The sequence below is a fragment of the Phoenix dactylifera genome, chromosome 9 (assembly GCF_051530095.1).
Source record: "Phoenix dactylifera cultivar Ajwa chromosome 9, Ajwa_hap1_PhDact_Kaust_v1.1, whole genome shotgun sequence".
NCBI lineage: Eukaryota > Viridiplantae > Streptophyta > Magnoliopsida > Arecales > Arecaceae > Phoenix > Phoenix dactylifera.
Window position 1 is genome coordinate 8815665 of NC_143198.1, and position 18332 is coordinate 8833996.

General features: G+C 35.9%; 1 protein-coding gene across 4 annotated transcripts; it reads right to left on the reverse strand.

Moving 5' to 3' along the window:
- Positions 1-1640: 1640 nt before the first annotated feature.
- LOC103722493 (nuclear transcription factor Y subunit A-10-like) lies at positions 1641-16851 on the reverse strand. 4 transcript variants are annotated; one of them, XM_008813070.6, is made up of 6 exons: positions 16553-16851; positions 15639-16024; positions 12966-13081; positions 12744-12812; positions 2861-3001; positions 1641-2528 (listed from the first exon to the last, which is right to left on the reverse strand). In XM_008813070.6, exons 2-6 carry the CDS (start codon positions 15916-15918, stop codon positions 2127-2129), a joined length of 1008 nt encoding a protein of 335 aa, XP_008811292.2. In that variant the 5' UTR covers positions 15919-16024; positions 16553-16851; the 3' UTR covers positions 1641-2126. The 4 variants fall into 4 exon arrangements, with proteins under 4 accessions (XP_008811292.2, XP_008811293.2, XP_026666356.2 ...); XM_008813071.5 differs by having other exon boundaries at positions 16659-16846; XM_026810555.4 differs by lacking the exon at positions 12744-12812 and having other exon boundaries at positions 16659-16811.
- Positions 16852-18332: the final 1481 nt, after the last annotated feature.

An 18332-nucleotide genomic window follows, 5' to 3' on the forward strand; every position in this document is an offset into this window, starting at 1 on the left:
TTGCCGTCAACTTGCAAATCCAAAATCCGTAAAAAGACTCGTTGGAGGAGAAATTTTGAGTCATGCTGCGCCATCTCCAAAGCGTGGTCACTGATCGGACATAAGATAAATTTTCATTCTGCTAAACGAACTAAATATGACATCATGAACTGACCTTGTTGAAACCATCATTGACTGTTTTAACGGTTATAGCGACAGTAATGTACTTCAAAGCATGCTATTTTAAATTTTTGGCATTAAAATAATCAATGCTACGGTGATAATTATGATGATATTATAATGGAAAATAATGGGTAATAATAGAAAAATCACAATATTATATTTTCAATTATTCACTTGACAACAAAATATTAGTTTTCCAGCTATGCAATCTCTATTAGAGGGAAAATTGATGCAAAATTCGTGAATTTTGAAAAATTATATTTTATTTTAAGACGACAGTAGATGTTATAAATGACTGTTATGATGCTAAATAATAGATTATAATGTTTGCTATTAAGTACCTGTAAATATATATGATAAAGTCATGGAGGGCCTGAAACCTATAGCCGTTGTATTAAGCCCTAGCTCGTATAGCGCCTATCCGGGTGAACCAAGAACCCAAGATATCTAAGATGAGTATATAGATATCATTCTTCCCCTACTGGCAGCTGACGCCATCCATTATATTACATCATTGATAAAAAAAATTAACAACAGCTAAATGTACTATTAGGTTGCCTTCAGTGGGTAAAATAGGGAGGGTATAACTGGTCTGGATGGTATAAATGGAGGGATATCCTGCCACAACACCCCAAGGAGGGAGAGGAAACAGGCTTGTAGAATGGGAGGGGATAGGTGAATAGTCAAGGATATAATTCTACACCATTTTGTTGATATAGACTTACAACATAGAAAAGGGAAAGTTATCCCTCCAGTTACTTTTTTATTCTTAACCACTCTCTAAACACAACAAAAAGAATAAGAGGATAAATTCAACCTTGTAATAGAAATCCAAATCATCATCCTATGCAGCGTTAAATATACTTTATTTCCTGTATTTATCCCTCTAACCAAATGCCAAAAAAATTCTGTCCTATTAAATAAGTCGCATCATTTCAACAATATCTGGATGAGTTCTTCTCATCCCCTTAAAAATTATTCTGCAGCCAAATACTGATGCTCAGTAGCCTCAGAGGTGGGAAAGTCAGGCTTAAAGCTTAGGCTTACGGTGCCTTGTGCTTTCCTGTAAGTGTACTGTCAGAGGCTGCAAAAGAATTAACCAGTCCAAGCATGGAACAATTTCCAAATTACCAAAAACAAGCATCTCAATTATTTGTACCAGGTCAAGTGTAAATACCGGACATTTATATTGGATAGAATGCAGTGAGGGATTTACACATGAACTAAACAGAATGGTACCAAAGTTGGACCCATTTCACAACCATCTGAATCATACTTGCAGCCATCTTAGCCTCTTGCTGTGCTGATGAGATCTTGGGAATATTTGTGGATGATGAGGAATGAAACTTGAGCATAAATCCCACTCTTCAAGCTAACCAACATAATCGAAACATGAACAAGAAGAGATACTAAATTAAAGGACCTCGAAAGTAAATGATCGTACCATGAACAATGCTAATGACATCAAACAACCAAACTAGTTTCCAAACATAAAGCTATATATTACCCAAGTCCACGATTCAGTACTTGCATGCCAGACCTTAAGCATTCTCACTCAAAAAGCACCAGCTATCCAGCTATATCACGGTTACAAACATTACCATTCCATATTCTCATAAAGTACCAGCACTGACAGGGATGAGCCCTGCAGATGTTCTTTTTACAGACGGAGGACTTTCAGCATCACAACAGTACCAAGGCTGCTTCCAGGAACTGTTAGGCGATGAGAAAGATGTGAGCCAAGAATGAATTGCCTTTAGAAAACAACCAAATGATGGTAGGGACAACCCCTGAACCAGGACTGGCTTTGCAGGCAGAATCAAAGTGTAGCCAGCTCTTCCATTTGGTTGAAAGCTTTGGAGGGGATTTAATATGGTGCAGCATTGCTCTCCAGCTGTACGCATCTTCAGCTCAAAGAAGCAAATACTGCAATTGACAACCACCCCTCCCCAGTACCACTGTCATCAGACTTTAAGGAGGTCGCAGCAGCCATCAGCTGCTGTCACCCACTTCGCATGGATACTGGTACCATGCACTCCATCCATCATATTAGTTACAGGGTGGGAAATGGATGGACGAAGATGCTCAATGACCTGGAAGTGATTATGCTCCCGAGCGTACATGCTTGTAACCTCTGATCCTGAAATGCTTGAGCTACCACTTGCAGAGTTGATATTCCCGCTATCAGATCGCAGGATTTCAGTACTTGGACATGCAGCAGAACGAGCAGGAGGCACCTCATCTCTCACCCTGGCATTGATGTTGCCACCTTGTCCTGTGCCTTCCTTTGTTGTGTTAAGAAAGCGACCACCACTGCTCCTTGCCCGACGCATAGCATGTAGGTGACGTGACTCATGCAGGTATGGCTGTAGAAATCAAAACTCAAATGAAAAATCATACCAGTCCATAAAAGAGATGGATTGTCGCTTTGAAAGAAGTTACAAAAATATCACAAGTCCATCAAAGTTCCTCTTAGACACTTAACAACCAGTATTTGGTCAAAGATTTTTTTTTTATTTTTAAAAGATGGCATTTTGGAAAAATGCACCATATTAATATTAGAAAAAATTTATAACACATATTTTGATCTTTGAAGTTAATATAATATATTAGATATACAACCTTCTTAACTCTAATCTGTTTGAGGAAAAAGAGGAAAACTATGTAATGAGCCATGTATTGTAGGGTGGATGCATACCTTCCGGACTTTAGTCAGTTTGTTCTCTCTCTTTGCCTTAGCACGAGCCTGTCGACGCCGTAGGATACCATGAAACTGCTTTGCATTCACAAAGATTGGTCCATCGGCAGCCATATTCAATGGTAAAAGCATACGCCCATGCTTCAAAGCAAAGAGAACAGTAATCATTGACAATGCTCCAACCCTTAATGGTAATCAAGCACTGACAACTTATCACCTCGAGAAATTGTAAAGATGCAGTATGTCAATGATTGAAGAAATAAAAATTATTTGTTTCCTTCCCATCACCACCAGCCACCCCCAAAGGAAAAAAGTTCTTTTTATTATATACACTCAAGCAACTTTTTCTCATCATCAAAAATAAAAGGAATTGCATTTTTTTGATCTGAGCAATGCTATTCCTTTTTTAAAAGAGGCCAAGTATTTTGCAGAAGAATCTTTAGTAATTTCATATTTTTTGTATACATTATTCAGAACTCTGAGTCCAGATACACGGCTGAAAAAAAAGTTTGATATCTCAAACTCTAACTATAGTTTGCATAGAGTCAACATAAACTCAAAATGTTTTTCGCACAGCTCAAAAAACATCATTTCCTAAATAAAACAGTAAAATTTGTTGATGCCAAGCAAGGGAAACTTGATTTTTGTGAGGAATTTGAGAGTGCAAGAAAGAAAGCATGCCTGAGGCTTTCGATAACAGCAAAAGCTGGCTCTTTCTCTTAAAAAATTGATACAATTCTCAACAACAAATGTTATAAACAAATATTTGTTCCACAAAATTCCATAAAACATCCTACAATAGCAAATACCTTAATCCTATTATACTATGGTGTCCTCACCAGTCCTACGCTTCAGCTGATTGGTTATCACTGCTTCCTTCATCGGGAGTCCTCCAACTCATTTGTAATGCCCTCAACCAAGGTATGCCGTCTCGGTACCGGGCCTCATACCGGTGCCACCTTATTAGTGTATCGATATGCACGGTACAAGGGCCACTTAAGCATTCTGAGTGTCGATACGCCCGCGTACCATATACTGGCACCGAATCGGTACAGTACGGTAAGCTTCGAACTGTTCGGTATGGTATAATATGGCGTACAATGCCCTTAGCCATATCCGGTGTAAAAATTCATTACTAGTCTGTCAATGAATTGGATCTCGAAATAGATCCATCCCAAATTTGAATCCGACGATGCAGATAGGGTAAATATTTTTGCCCCAACAATTCGAGAGTTGCCCAAATTCTGTCATGAGGTTACTAGTTGGATTGGACTTAGGCTGATCCAATCTAGTAATGACTTTACAAATCTTATAAAGTAATGATTACATATCAAAATTATATTATTTAAGCTATATTGTGTATCCATGATCTACTAGTAAAATTTAATATTGTGGCTGATGATACTATTAAGTGCTACAACATTTAGAAATGGAAGGGGATTGGAATCTAGACCCTATTTGCCCCAATCTCTCTGCATCTCCCTACCCTGCTCCATCTTTACTGCCATGAGCGATGATCAAGGTTTGCAATCTCAGAATTAGATTCCATACCAATACCATCTTGGTCAAGTGTCTGTACATCCAATAAGAGTTCAATTCGGCATACTGATACTTAGTATTCCTCCCATACCGCACAATTCAGTTCCTGTATGATATGCCGGTACACATCGGTATGGACTGGTATGGTGTACCATAATGATGATGATTAGAATCATGATCAGCACAAACCAAGATTAGTACCACACCTGATTATGGACTGAGTTTATGATATTATATTAGTGTGGCACTAAAATGGTTGTATACTGGATCAAGAATTTGCAAAGTGCTTTGAAAATGTTTCATGGAGATCATTAAGACTAGACTATCGAACTTATGGTTATATAAACCACAAAAGCATAAGATGCAATTGACTGTTAGAACCTAGAATTAAAATTGGTATGAATTGAAAGATTATACCATGCACATAAGATGACGGAGATGGATCACATAATATTTATAAGGTAGAAAATACTAGGCTACTAATGAATTTTGTCGTCCACTTTGACTAGAAAAAATGCTGAAAGAACTATATTTACTAAGTGGATGGAAACCAATAAAATGCTTATCAAAATACCAATTTTAGGCAGCTTATAACCTTGTAATCTTATATGAATACAGTTATCTATCATGAAATCAAAATTTGTCATCCATTTTGTCTAGAAAAAATGCTGAAAGAACTATGTTTACTAAGTGGATTGAAACCAATAAAATTATCGAAGATGCACGTAAGCTAACTTATGCTATGCAGATTTTCCTGCAAAATGGGTATAGCATGCCAAAGATAAAATACGGACTAGACGACAAAAAGATTGGCAGAATTGTATATGTTTATCCCAGTTCGGGTGAGTTATATTATTTAAGAATGCTTTTAAATATAGTAAAAGAATCGAGGAATTATGATGAAATCAGGACTATTAATACCATTGTTTATCTGACATTTCAATCAGCATGTATTGCATTTGGTTTATTGGTAGATGACAAAGAATGGCACAAAGCATTGAATGAAGCTTCGAATTGGGTCACCGCATTTGGGTTATGGCAGATTTTTGTGACTTTGGTCATTTGCTGTGAGATAGCTGACCTGCTTAAATTATTGCAAATACAATGAAAAATATTCACAGATGATATCATTTTCAGGTTAAGAAATATTTTGGAACTTCCTAATTTAGAAATTCCGAAATCGCAACTGAAAAATCATGTTCTATTTGAACTAGAAAAATTGTTCAACAAAAATTGCAGCTTTCTCTTTGAACATAGTTTACCTATGCGTAGCAAAATTATTGCAGAAGAAATAAATAAAAAATTATTGAGGGAAGAATTGGATTATGATATCCAGGATTGCACGACGTGCATTCAAAGTTACATCAAGGTTTAAATGACGAACAAAAAATTATTTATGATGAAGTTTTGAATTCCGTAAATAACCTTAAAGGAGGGTTATGCTTCGTATATGGATATGGAGGAACGGAGAAAACCTACCTTTGGCAGATAATTGTTTCAAAAGTTCGGTCAAAATCACGGATTGTTCTAGCTTTAGCTTCTTCAAAAATTGCATCTCTTTTGCTGCCTGATAGTAGAACAACAATTTCTAGATCCAAAAGACCAATACATGTTGATGAATGTTCCACATGAGAAATTAAGAAAGGAACACAACTTGCAAAATTGATTGAATCTATGAGTTTGATAGTGTGGGATGAAGCTCCAATGAATCACAGAAATTGTTTCAAAGCTCTTGATAGATCTTTAAAAGATATTCTTAAAACAACGGACTCAAACAATGATGAAAAGCGATTTGGCGGAAGATTATTCTTCTTGGGGGAGATTTCAGACAAATTCTTCCAATTATTGTTGGAGGTAGCAAGGAGGAAACGATCGATGCATCCGTCTATGGAAGTATTGCAAAAATTTCTTTTTTAAAAAAAAACATGCAGTTATTAAACAGCAGCATGATTGATCCATCAAAAACTTCGGCATTTGAGTTTGCTAAATGGGTTTTAGATATTGGCGATGATACAATTCCTTCCATTGCATTTCAAGAAGGTGAGGAGGCAAATTAGATAGAAATCCTAGATGATTTGCTTATAAAAGATTGCGAAAACTCTGTGCAGCATATTGCACAAATAATTTATCAAAAATTTGAAGAAAATTTTGATGATCCTTCGTATTTGAAGGAGAGAGCTATTTTTACCCCTACCAATGAAATAGTTGACGAAATTAATTCGTATATACTTTTATAGTGAGGGGAAGATATATTGAAGCTCTAATACAGTATATAAATCTTTGTCGAATGCTGATTCTGAGAATATTCTTTATCTTGTCGAATTATTGAATTCTTTCAAATTCAGTGGAATCCCACATCATGATTTGCGATTGAAAATAGGTTGTCCTATAATGTTGCTACGGAATATCAACCAGAGTGTAGGTCTCTACAATGTTACCAGATTAATAATTATTCAATTGACTTCCAAAGTAATTAAAGCAGTGATCATCACTGGTAATCATGTTGGCGTCAAACTGTATATCCCCCGTATTGTGATGTAAGCTTCTGAAACAAAATGGACATTTATCCTTAAAAGAAGACAATTCTCGGTAAAACTTTGTTATGCAATGACAATTAACAAAAGTCAAAGGCAAACTTTGAAACTTGTTGGGATTTACTTACCTAAGCCTGTGTTCTCTCATGGGTGATTATACGCTGCTGTGTCCAGAGTATATTCGCGACAGGGTCTCAAAATTTTGATTGAAATTGATTATGCAGTTTTGGACAATTATACAAAGAACATTGTTTATTAAGGAATTTTTTATAATTTACCTTCAAGTACTATTTTTGTTTATAAAGAAAATGATTCTTCGTTGTTTATTATTGTTGTTTGGTTAAGTACTATGTTTTGTATAAACAGGTTAATAAAAGAAATGGAGTACAATTTGTTATCTATATTGACGTAGGAAAAACATAATTGGAAAATAAAAGTAAGGCTTTTAAGAATGTGAGATTCCATAAACCCGAATATGAAGAATCAATTGATTAGTCTTAATTGCATATTCCTTGATGAGGAGGTTATCAAAATTTCTACTTATTTCCTTAGTGATATTTTTTCTCATCAAATTGGCATATATATACTGATGATATATCTCTTCTATATGTAGGGAACTTCTATTCAAGCATCCATATGAAAAGAAGATGCTGGTCAGTTTAGAAACCTTCTTACCGAAGGAAATGCATATTATTTGAAAAAAAATTAATATGATGCAACATAGAATTCAAGCCAATTGTCCATCAATATATGATCTACATGAATAGATGGATGATTATACAATGTGTGAACAACAACGCTGACACTATACCTCTACACAAGTTCAATTTTGTTGATTTTAGTGAAATCCCATTGAGAAAGCATAATAATATTTATTTGACAGAAATACCTAGAAAATAGTTGCCTTATTCCTAACAAATATTAATAAAGGTGCAATTATATAATGCTTCTTTTTTTTATCATGCAGATGTTATTGGCCATTTTATAGCAGTTGACTCTCTTGACTAGTTAAATATCATAGAAAAATTGGATTACAAACAAAATTTGGAAATAGAAAACTTAAGGTAAACCGGTTCAGTTTTCCTTTTTTTTCATAACCATTTATACCTTTTTTTGGCTCTTTTCTTTTTTACCTTGCGCTATCAAATTCGTTTGACCAGCAGAAACGAAAGGTTGCCTGTTACTTTCTAAGGTAGCTCAGAAATTTGATTAAACTATTGTTCACAAAAATGAAAGAGAAGGACCAGTGGTAGTCATCTTAATTGACACTCGTGCTCTCGCAAGCATCTAATCCACGGCAGACTTTCAGTACTGGCCCTTCTTTCTCTCAGCTTCTAGAGGAAGCCATTGTTTTAACCTCTGAAAAACATATTCGTACCGAACTTTTCAAAGATGGAACTGCTCTAAAAGTACGTTACCTGTGGATAAGCAAGAGCATACCTGAGCTCCCTTCAGAAAAAAGAATATGTACGAGGTAACCTAGCATGCATGGATGCTATATCGTAAACATGCCTTCCCCTCGGTTTCTAAACATTTACTTCTTTTTTCCTTCGAACCCAACCAACAAAACACAAAGCAATGATGAACGAGTATCGAAAAATGTATAATGCTTATATAGAACTTGAAGTTGAGCTCGAAATATGCAAGATATTGATGGCTGAATTTGATGAGATCCAAAATGGATTGATTAGAGAGAATTAGAGCAAAGATTTTTTTTTTTTGCTTTGCACCTATCAGATTAGCCCCAGCACATTATTGGATTAGGCCCTACCTTCTGCCCTTTTTATGTATTAGGGCATATGTATATATTCTTTACCTTACCTAGCGGCCGAATGTTCCCCCCTCTTTTCTTAAAATCTATTAAAAAAACTGTAGAGTAGCACAGCTTCATTGCTAGTAATAACAATCAAGGATATCCCAGTTAAATAGTAAATGAGCTTTTGGACGAGTCTCATAGGGTATAATTCTTCTCAAAGTTAGATTTGCAACCCATGTACCACTAGATCTATATGATCGCTGATGATAGACACAAAATGGAATTTAGGACTCATGAAAGCCACTAAGGACTCAATTGGTTTGCCGAAAAAATTTCCTCTCACTAAAATGTTTTTTCTGAAAAGCTGATGCCTGAGAAAGTGGTTTTTGCATATTTAGTTGACCATGAAAAAGTGACACATTTCAAAGTAGCTTATGTTAGGTTAAGCAACTATTTTTCTGAAAAAGTTGTGTAAAATACCTTTTATGCCCTTAATAAAGAAAAAGATCTTACCCCATTCTATCTAAAAATTATCCCAATTTTCGGTGGGAAAGTCACTTTCCCATGTCCCATATGGTTTGTTGTTTTCCATGAAATGTTGGAATTTTATTCTCATGGGAAAATTACTTTCCCATCTTTCCTTTGAAAACTCCAACCAAACATAAGGCATTTCCCCAGTTTTCATTGTCCACACTTTCTTCCCTCCTCTTCCCACGAACCAAATGAGTCCTAGTTCCTATAGTGCCATATGGGCTCATTCATGCCTCCTCTAACTTCAAAATTGTTGATGAACAACATTTTTTGGTCCTATGTAAGGCACTTTGTCCTAGTCTTTGTTTTATAATGTTCTAATTTAATCATATGGTCCATTTATGCATGGTGCTAGAAGTTTTGCAATTACAAATATAGGCGAAGCAGTCAAAATGAGTGTTTAGAAAGACTAAAGTAAAATACTTGAGTAGATAATTTCAAGCAAAGGAGTAGCTGTTGATTTTGATAACATCAAACTCATGTTTGAAAGGCCTATTCTTGAAAAAAAAGGTTTGTGTGTTTTTCTTGGCCGACAAATTTATCGTTGTCGATCTGTGCACAACTATGGCAATAAAGCTCTGCATCAACAGCCTTGCTATGTTAATGACAGCTTCATGTGGTCCGATGAACTGACTTAATTTGAGGAGATAAAATACCCCATATCTACTGTCCTCTGTGTTAGCCTTGATTCCAACAAAATTCAGTGGTGGAATATGATACATCAGCTCAAGGCAAATGAGCAGTGTTGAAGCAAGAAGGTAAACCAATCACTTATTTTAGAAAGGCCATTTATATTGGAGTTTTGACTCTCTACTATAAAAACGATTATGGCTAAATTTGAAGGAATTAATGACTGGAATTTTAACCTTATGGTCAAAAATTCAAATGAGTCACAAATTAGCAATAGAACAAGGCAGCCATAATTTTGGGATTTGTTTTCAGTCATTTCTTTTTTGTGTCGGGATTTATCCCAGAAATTCCACATACTACCTTTGGAAGAAGGCATCTCACTGTTTTCTAAGCTTAGATCAGAGGCTGATTTTTCCTTGATTTGATTGATACCACTATTAAGGTGCTACCAGGTTTGCACCAGGGCACCTAATTACTGCTTCGTCACCTTATCAACATACCAACCACTTCAACTGGTTATTCACCAAAAACTACGGTCCACTAAGAAGTTGTTACCTTGTTGGGAGAGACTGCCCATCCTTCATGGAGAAAGAATTATTCTTGTACCAAATTTTGAGAGCAGAAAATTTTAAATGTATCGATAATAGAAAAAACCTTTTCTAGATAGGCAATCCTAAGTCCAAAAAAGATGCTAGTTTCTATCTCTGCAACATCACATGATACCATCTAAATAAATTTTAATAGTTGAAAGAAAAGAATACAGTGAAGCAATATGTTACCTAGGCTACACCTTGAACTAGGATAAGCGAGAAGGCTTGGGCAGGCTTTACTCTTGTAGACAATCTCTATTGACGTGAAAGCTTACAGCCTCTAGTATTTACATCAACTGAAGTACATCAATTCCAAATTATGTTTATTGAGCCTTCATCAACCTTTTGGTGAGATGAAACAAAGGAAAAAGCTAGGGGGAGGTTATTATCATGCTCAACAAAAATCCAACTCAAAATATTTACAACCATAATCATCAGCATCATCCAACTTCCTAGCAGCCTCTTTCCTGTATTGCACAACTTTTGCCAATTAGCAGCCATAAAAGTTTTTAGTTTTGGTGTTCCTAACAACAGCATATGATCGTATGCACAATTTACCAATTTACAAAGGAGTTATAGTACTCATTATCATATTTATGTGTTCTTTACAACAACCTCAGTCTCAAATACGAGAAAGAAGATACATATAAATTACTGAATGACATCTTTAAACGATTCCACATCTCATCCTTATGATGATATCGAAGTTATTCTCCTTGAGCTATATTTTGAGTGGTGACCTGACTCCACTGCAATTCAAGTTTAACAATAAGTTGAGCATTGCTTCCTAGAGTCCGATAGAGCTGCAATCAATAATGTCATGGAATTAAAGGTCCAGACTTGGTGCGTTCATGATGGAGTGAAGCTGTTCAACTTGAGCATGCTCTTTGCATTCAAGCATACTAGATATCTAAGCACTCTAGGACCATATTGAGTGAATCAAGGACCGCTTTTAATTGTTCGCTACTCAAACAAAAGACACCAACCTTGACGGAAGTATCTTGCTCCCTCTCATGACATGCTTAGGTCCAGAATTTTGGAACTTGAAAATGACAGTTGACAGCTGTCCTACCAAATGTTGCACTAATTGACCCCATTTACAAAAGAACTTCATAGAAAGACATAATTAATGCAGCAATTACATTATGTCTAACAGCATCTTTAAACTCTTAAATGACATGATCAGTTAGTGCTTGATCCATCTAATCACTTGAATTATCTCATTATTCTGTTGTAGTTCATGACCTCATGAATGCCTTAATTAAAACTCTACATTTTTTTATTTCTTAAATATTTTACAATTGATTGAATATCTAATACCCATTTAAAGGAATGTTGACGACCAGAAAGAGACAACATGACACATGGAAAGCAAAACAAATAAAAGTCTCTGAATAAAGGGAGAACTTGCTGTCCTGTTTTTAAAATGATAAAGACAGTTCTCTGCACCAACTGTCATAAATGCATTTGCTCTAATATTAAAAATGGCCCACCTCTTTATCCCCACAGTGCTATGCAACAGCATTTATAATACATGTGATCACCCAAACAATATATTTTAATTTTTTATTATATGATTAAATCCTGCAATCACTATCTTATCTAGATTCCTTCTTTTCATCATAGAAAACTCTGGTAGCGAGTAAGACTGACCAAACAAAGAACATCCATATTCAGAATTACATAATTAGAGAATACTTTCTGTGACAAAATGAATATCTGAAGTACATTATGCTCAGGGAAATAAAAACCAGGTAAATTGGTTAGAAGACTCAAATATTATAAGATTTTGTATTACCATATGTACAAATAACCAGATGCAAACAGATTGAATAAGGCTGATATTAGTCATTATGACTATAACACGTAACAACAGCCAATCACCCTGCTAGCCATAAAGACATGCATAGGGAAATTAATTAATAATAAGATTCTACTGTAGCTCACATGATATGCAAAGACCAAGAAATAAGACCAAATGGTTTAACATCAAAATACAACAAGAGCTAGACATCTCATCAATGTTTTTCAAGTACAAAATAATGTGAAAGAAGCAAACTGCTTTCTGGATCAATTGCAAATTCATTAATTGTGTAACTCACAAACATAATTCAGAACTCTTCAAGTTCTACTTATATATTACCAATATTAAATAAAAAAAGAATGATCTATAGACCTTACTGCAGGCAGCTTTTGAAAAACATCAATAGAAAAAACTCATTAATAATAGTTTCACTTGAGCTAACTGCACAAATTTCATTGAAGAAATTATTGAGCATTTGAGGAAGGAAAGAGAAACCAACCATTGCTTGAGCTCCATAAGGTGCAAATAGACCATAGCAGTGATCAACATAAGAATAATTGGAAGAAACCTACAAAATTATTTTCAGCAATAAAAGACAAAGCAATGGCAATAGTTCATGATGAATCATACTAATCAAATTCTTTAATACACATACACAGACACAGACACACACATATATATGCATTCAAGTAACAATAGCATAGAAAATCAAAGAACATACCATAGTTTGACCAAGTCCCAATTCAAAACAACCTTGATATTCGGGCGCAGATGACTGCAGAGAGATGACTGCAGAATGTTGCTGAGTTTTCTGCTCTTTTCCTGAATCATTGGGGTCTGAAGCCAAAATATTTTAGGTGTTCAAGAGTCAAATAATATAAACATTACCATTTAGCAAGTTGTAGACAGTAGACTTCAGAAGGAGATGCTAAATAATGACAAGGCTGTAATGGAATTTTCTCAATTTTCCCTATGCAGAAAATAGAAATTTAAAAGCTACACAACTTTACATTTATAAGTTACTTGTTTAATGTTTGGCTATTTTTACACGTATTAGTCCATATCTCATGATTTTTTATGTCTCATACTTGTTCTAGATAAAAGCCTTTATAAAGGCTGCTATAATCTTGCCCAAATCCAGAATCCTAGAAGTCACATGTTTGAAATAGTGTCTACCATGAAATCTACATTTTAACAAATTAGAATACTTAATTAATTCCAAATTAATAGTTTAGTGCTTTAGTTGTGAACATTTGTTGTTGACGGTCAATTAGTTGTTATAATACCCCCAAAGCAGTTATGAAGGGGAATACAGTAACAAGCAAAACATGCTTGAAAACTTCCTTTAAGGATAAAGGTTCCAGGAGGAGAGCATTTCTTTGACTTCAAAAAATCTTTTAGCGATGAAAAGCACTTAGTTCAACTATAGTGGGGTTTGCTACCATTAGAGTTCTCCAGTATATGGAGCATATATAATCAGATTAGTAGGTGGACATTAAGAAAGGTGATGGTGAGAACCTACTGGGGAATATTCCTGCACCAAGCAAGCATGAGATGGGAGGAATATAAAGATTAAAGTAGTGCTACGGAGAGGATACAGTCAATAAATTGCAGGAAAATATACAATTGGTGAATTGGTCGGGAAAAACTGTGGTAATAGGTGTCAAATTAATTAAGGGAGATGGAATCTAATGTATAAAAATGTCAAAGATATCCAGAAGATCATGAATGCATATAGGGTATATAAACAGTGTCTCCAGGGAGATTGATCATTGCCCTTATACTGTGGAATGATGATAATATTGCTGTTAACACTTACGACAATGATCAATGTTAACTCATAAGTGAGAGAAAGCAAGATTTATGTACTGACTATTGGAATGAAATAACATAGAATATGATAAAAAAATTGGAAGGGACGAGTATGAATTTAAGAAATCAAGATGACCTTTTGGTGCTCCGGAGGTGATGTAAAGTCTTCAACATTATTCTACTGTCCGAGAGCAGTTGACAAGGTGATACATAATAGTGTGAGGTTTCATGCATGTAGTTAATGATTACACACTATATGGTCACTTTTCAAAGGCAATCATTTGTTTGCAGATGGTGAAGCTTTAAATTTCATCAAATAAGATATATATCCTACAAAAATGTATGTAGATGAAAGAATTTCATATTATCAGTTACAATCAGTCAGGTTTGATGGTAAACATTAATCTACCATGAAGCCTCCTACATTATTTAACTTCCAAATAAATCACAGAACATATTTTCTACGGAGTCCTTCCATCATTCAATCTCATTGTAACTGCAGTCTTCATATCTTTGCACATTTCTTTCAGGCTTTAATTTGTTTTCCTAACTGCTAGTGATTACAGGCCTGCAAACTGGCTCCAGTAAAGGTCTATATAAATCTTGCAATAAGAAATCATGTAATTGCCAATACCTTTTGATGGCCAATGTGGATCAAACTTAAACCTTTATGAATCAATCCTGAGGCAGTTTTGAGTTAATTAAATTTTTTAAAAGAAAAAAAAACAAGAACTAATTATTTCCGTGATAGGACCATAACCTACTCTCCATCTAGGGACCCATTCATGAAGCCCACTACCTACCAGTCCTTACTGCAAACACTTTAATGCTTACCAGAATTATTTGCTACAGAAACACTAAGCTTTTTTTTTCAAATAAAGATTTGAATGCTTAACCATATACAGAATCACCAACTCTCATTTCTTTTGTTCTAGGTTGGTTTACAAATTTATTTTTGTCATTCATTTTCACTCAAAGTTACGTGATCTGTCAAGGCAAGCTTTCTTTTTGGTAAGACGAAAATGCCAGTGATTCTTTTTTCTTTATTATCTAACAAGTGATGCAGAGGTATCTATTGACCTAGAGAGAGAAAAGAGAAAAAGAGAAAAATATTACAAGAGGAATCAAGTACAAAGGCATCTAACAAGGTGGAATCACATTGTTAATAGAAGAACAAGTCTTTTTATGTACCAATTCTTAGTAAGCCCTGTGATCAAACTTTTAGACTTCTGAATGTGTGTGAGTGAAAAAAGTCTTAGCTCACTGAAAGGTAAATCGACCACTTCATGAAAGTTGCTGCCTTTTTTCTTCCTTTCTTTCTACTTTTTCTGTAAAGGAAATTATAACTCCCAAAGTTATGAAACATAGCACTGAGAAGTTTTGTACCTGAAACCTCAAGAAAGAATCATGAATATAACCAATTCAGTGAAGGACATTTGTTTTATTCTAGGACCACAGAGTAATAATAATGGTTTATGTTGAGACTCATTATAGAAGGAAGAGAACCAGCACAAAAGAACCCTGCTTGATTTTAGAAATGGCATAAGACAATGACTGGCATTAGAGGAAAAGGAAATATTACCTCGAATTGCTAAGGACTTAGTCGTACCATTACCCCCTTTATCTGCCAGCCCTGGCCCCGGCCTTGGGTCTACAGCATGATGCATTTGTCGGGGAGCGGCAGGTAACGGGCCCTCTCCATTGGGATGCTCCTCAGTGAAAGACTTCAAGTGTCCAAAAGGCTCTCCATAGAGTGGTTGGGATCCAAGCCACCAAGGCACCAGAGTAGCCTGGGACGGCTGAGTGACAGAAATCTGGCCAAGTCCTCCATTATTTTTGAAGGCAATTGCAGCCTGCATCATGGTCAACGCCACCACACCCAAAAAGAACAGATCTAAAAGCTAATCCTCTTCCCCCTCCACGGCCTAACTCCAATGGTATTTCATGCCCAGCTGCTTCAAGACTCACCTGCAATCCAAATTTTGACGATTTTAAATTTACCCACTGCGAACAAAAGGAATAACATAGCATGCTACAGATGAACGGCGAGAAAGATGATCTCATGTGAATTTAACCAAGCAGACACCTTGTGAAAATTGGTGCCCCAGACTTAAAACCCATACCAAAGATGGAAACTCTAGAAAGTCCCTATAATATCCCGTGTGAAAGAACTAAAGCACGGAGGCCAAAGTAAGAAAACGGAAGAAGAAAAAGCCAAAAAAAAAAAGCAAGATGGAGCAAGAGAACCAGGACCATCCAGTAGCAAAAACATCTAAAAGACAGAGAGATCAGAACCAAGCAGCCATCTTTCTAAAAAATCAATCTTTCCCCTCTAAAACCGGATTTTTTTTTTCCCGAAATAAACGTTCTTTCCACTGGAGTTTGGGATCAAAATATGAAAACTCAACACGCTCAAACACCAAGTTCCAATCTTTCCGCAAAAAACCCATTCCAAAACCAATTAGAAAGACGAATAATAAGCAATAAAACACTCACCGTAGAAGAAGGGCTTTGTAAGCACTGAGTAAAGAGCGAGACATACCAAAGGATTCAGCCAGAGAGAAGCAAAAAAAGCAGCGAAGAGAAGGGAGACAACACTCACATTCTACCCAGAGAGAGGCACCTCGAGAGCCCCGGACCCATTAAGCGAGAGAGGATAGAACGAGAGGCGAGAGGCGAGAGGCGAGAGGCGTAGGTATATGCGTAGCGAGCATAGACACGGCAGGGCAGCCAATGGTGATAAGCTTTCATGCCTCAATACGCTTTGTAATTTCTTTAATGCCTCTTAATGCCATGGCTTATCCGACTCTCATTTCTTTGCTTTTTTTCTCTCCCGGTACGACTTTTCTTTGTTTTTTAATAACTTTCCCCCCCTTTTGTTGTGCAAATAGTTTAATGGGCAAGTTGGGGTTAATATACTGAGGCTTGATTAATATAGGGAGGTAAATAGCCAAACAAGGCAGAGCCATAACTGTCCACCCCCACCTCATATGGTAAGGTAACTGACTCCCCCTTTCCCACCCTCCAAAGTTTTATGATGCCTTCACGCATCTGTCTCATTTGATTTCCGCCCTTGTTTTACACTTGCCTCCAGGGTTGGAATTGGGACCGAGATGGCTCGAGGCCCCTTGGACTAGGTTGACTTAAGAACGGGCAATGGGTCAGCCCATTTTGGATCGATTTCTTCTTAAATATAGAGTTCATGCGTCTTCCGGAACGCTTCCGTTGTATCATTAGGTCTATTCGGGCCTAGCTCGAGCTCGAGCCTAGATGATGCCCGAAACAGGGCCTGAACTTAGGCTCAAAATGAAGCCCAAATTTAGGTACTTATTTATGAACTGCTTAGAAAATAGAGATGCTATTTTCAATTATGTTTTCAATTTATTTTTATGATAAATATGTTTCTAATCATCCATAGTTTTTAACGTGAAGCTACAATATTTCATCAAAAAAAATGAAGCTATAGTATGCAAGATTAAAAAATCAAGCTTCAATCAAATTTTGGCCAGGCCAATTTTTATCCCAAACGGGTAATTCGGGCTGGCCCAATCGGGTTTCGGTCGAGCCCGAGTCTGCACTTGGGCCGAGCACGAATCAGAATTTTCTAAAAGTTTTTCCGACCTGAAGTCCCAAAAAAAAAATCAGGCATGGCTTAAGTAGGGGAGTGGCCCTGCTATGTTTCCGGCCTTACTTGCCTCTTGGGGAGGGCTAAATAATGGAAGAGGTGGCGAATTTACTATATGAGAGAGTGAGAGAGCCATGATTGTGAAGCTAATGTGATATTAAACCATTTCTCGATATAGTGATTTCATTTCGTAAATAACCCCATATAATTGTTTAAAAAATGATTATTTATGCTATTTTATTAACACCATTTCTTGGACTTATTTTCATGAGATTAACCACAATTTTAACACATTAAATGATATTATAGCGATTTTTAATAGACAATTGAAACTAAATTACTACCTGTATAATTATATTAAATAATCACAAAAGTCATGTTGCTTTCAAAATAATTACTACAATATATGTTGATCTTGCATCAAACAATAAGATAAGGGTTTGTAAAGTGAGTAAGATTTATATTCTCCATTAGTTATTCCATTATTAGCACATGGTAACCTATTAACAAAATTGCGAAAGCATATGGAACAAGAGGAGATCCATTAAAAGAAATCTTTCTTTAAGAGAAAATCTTGAGGGATGCTAGAGTGTCATGCTCTAGCATTCTATGCACAGATGCCCCGCATTGTGCTTGATAGAGGCCACCTAG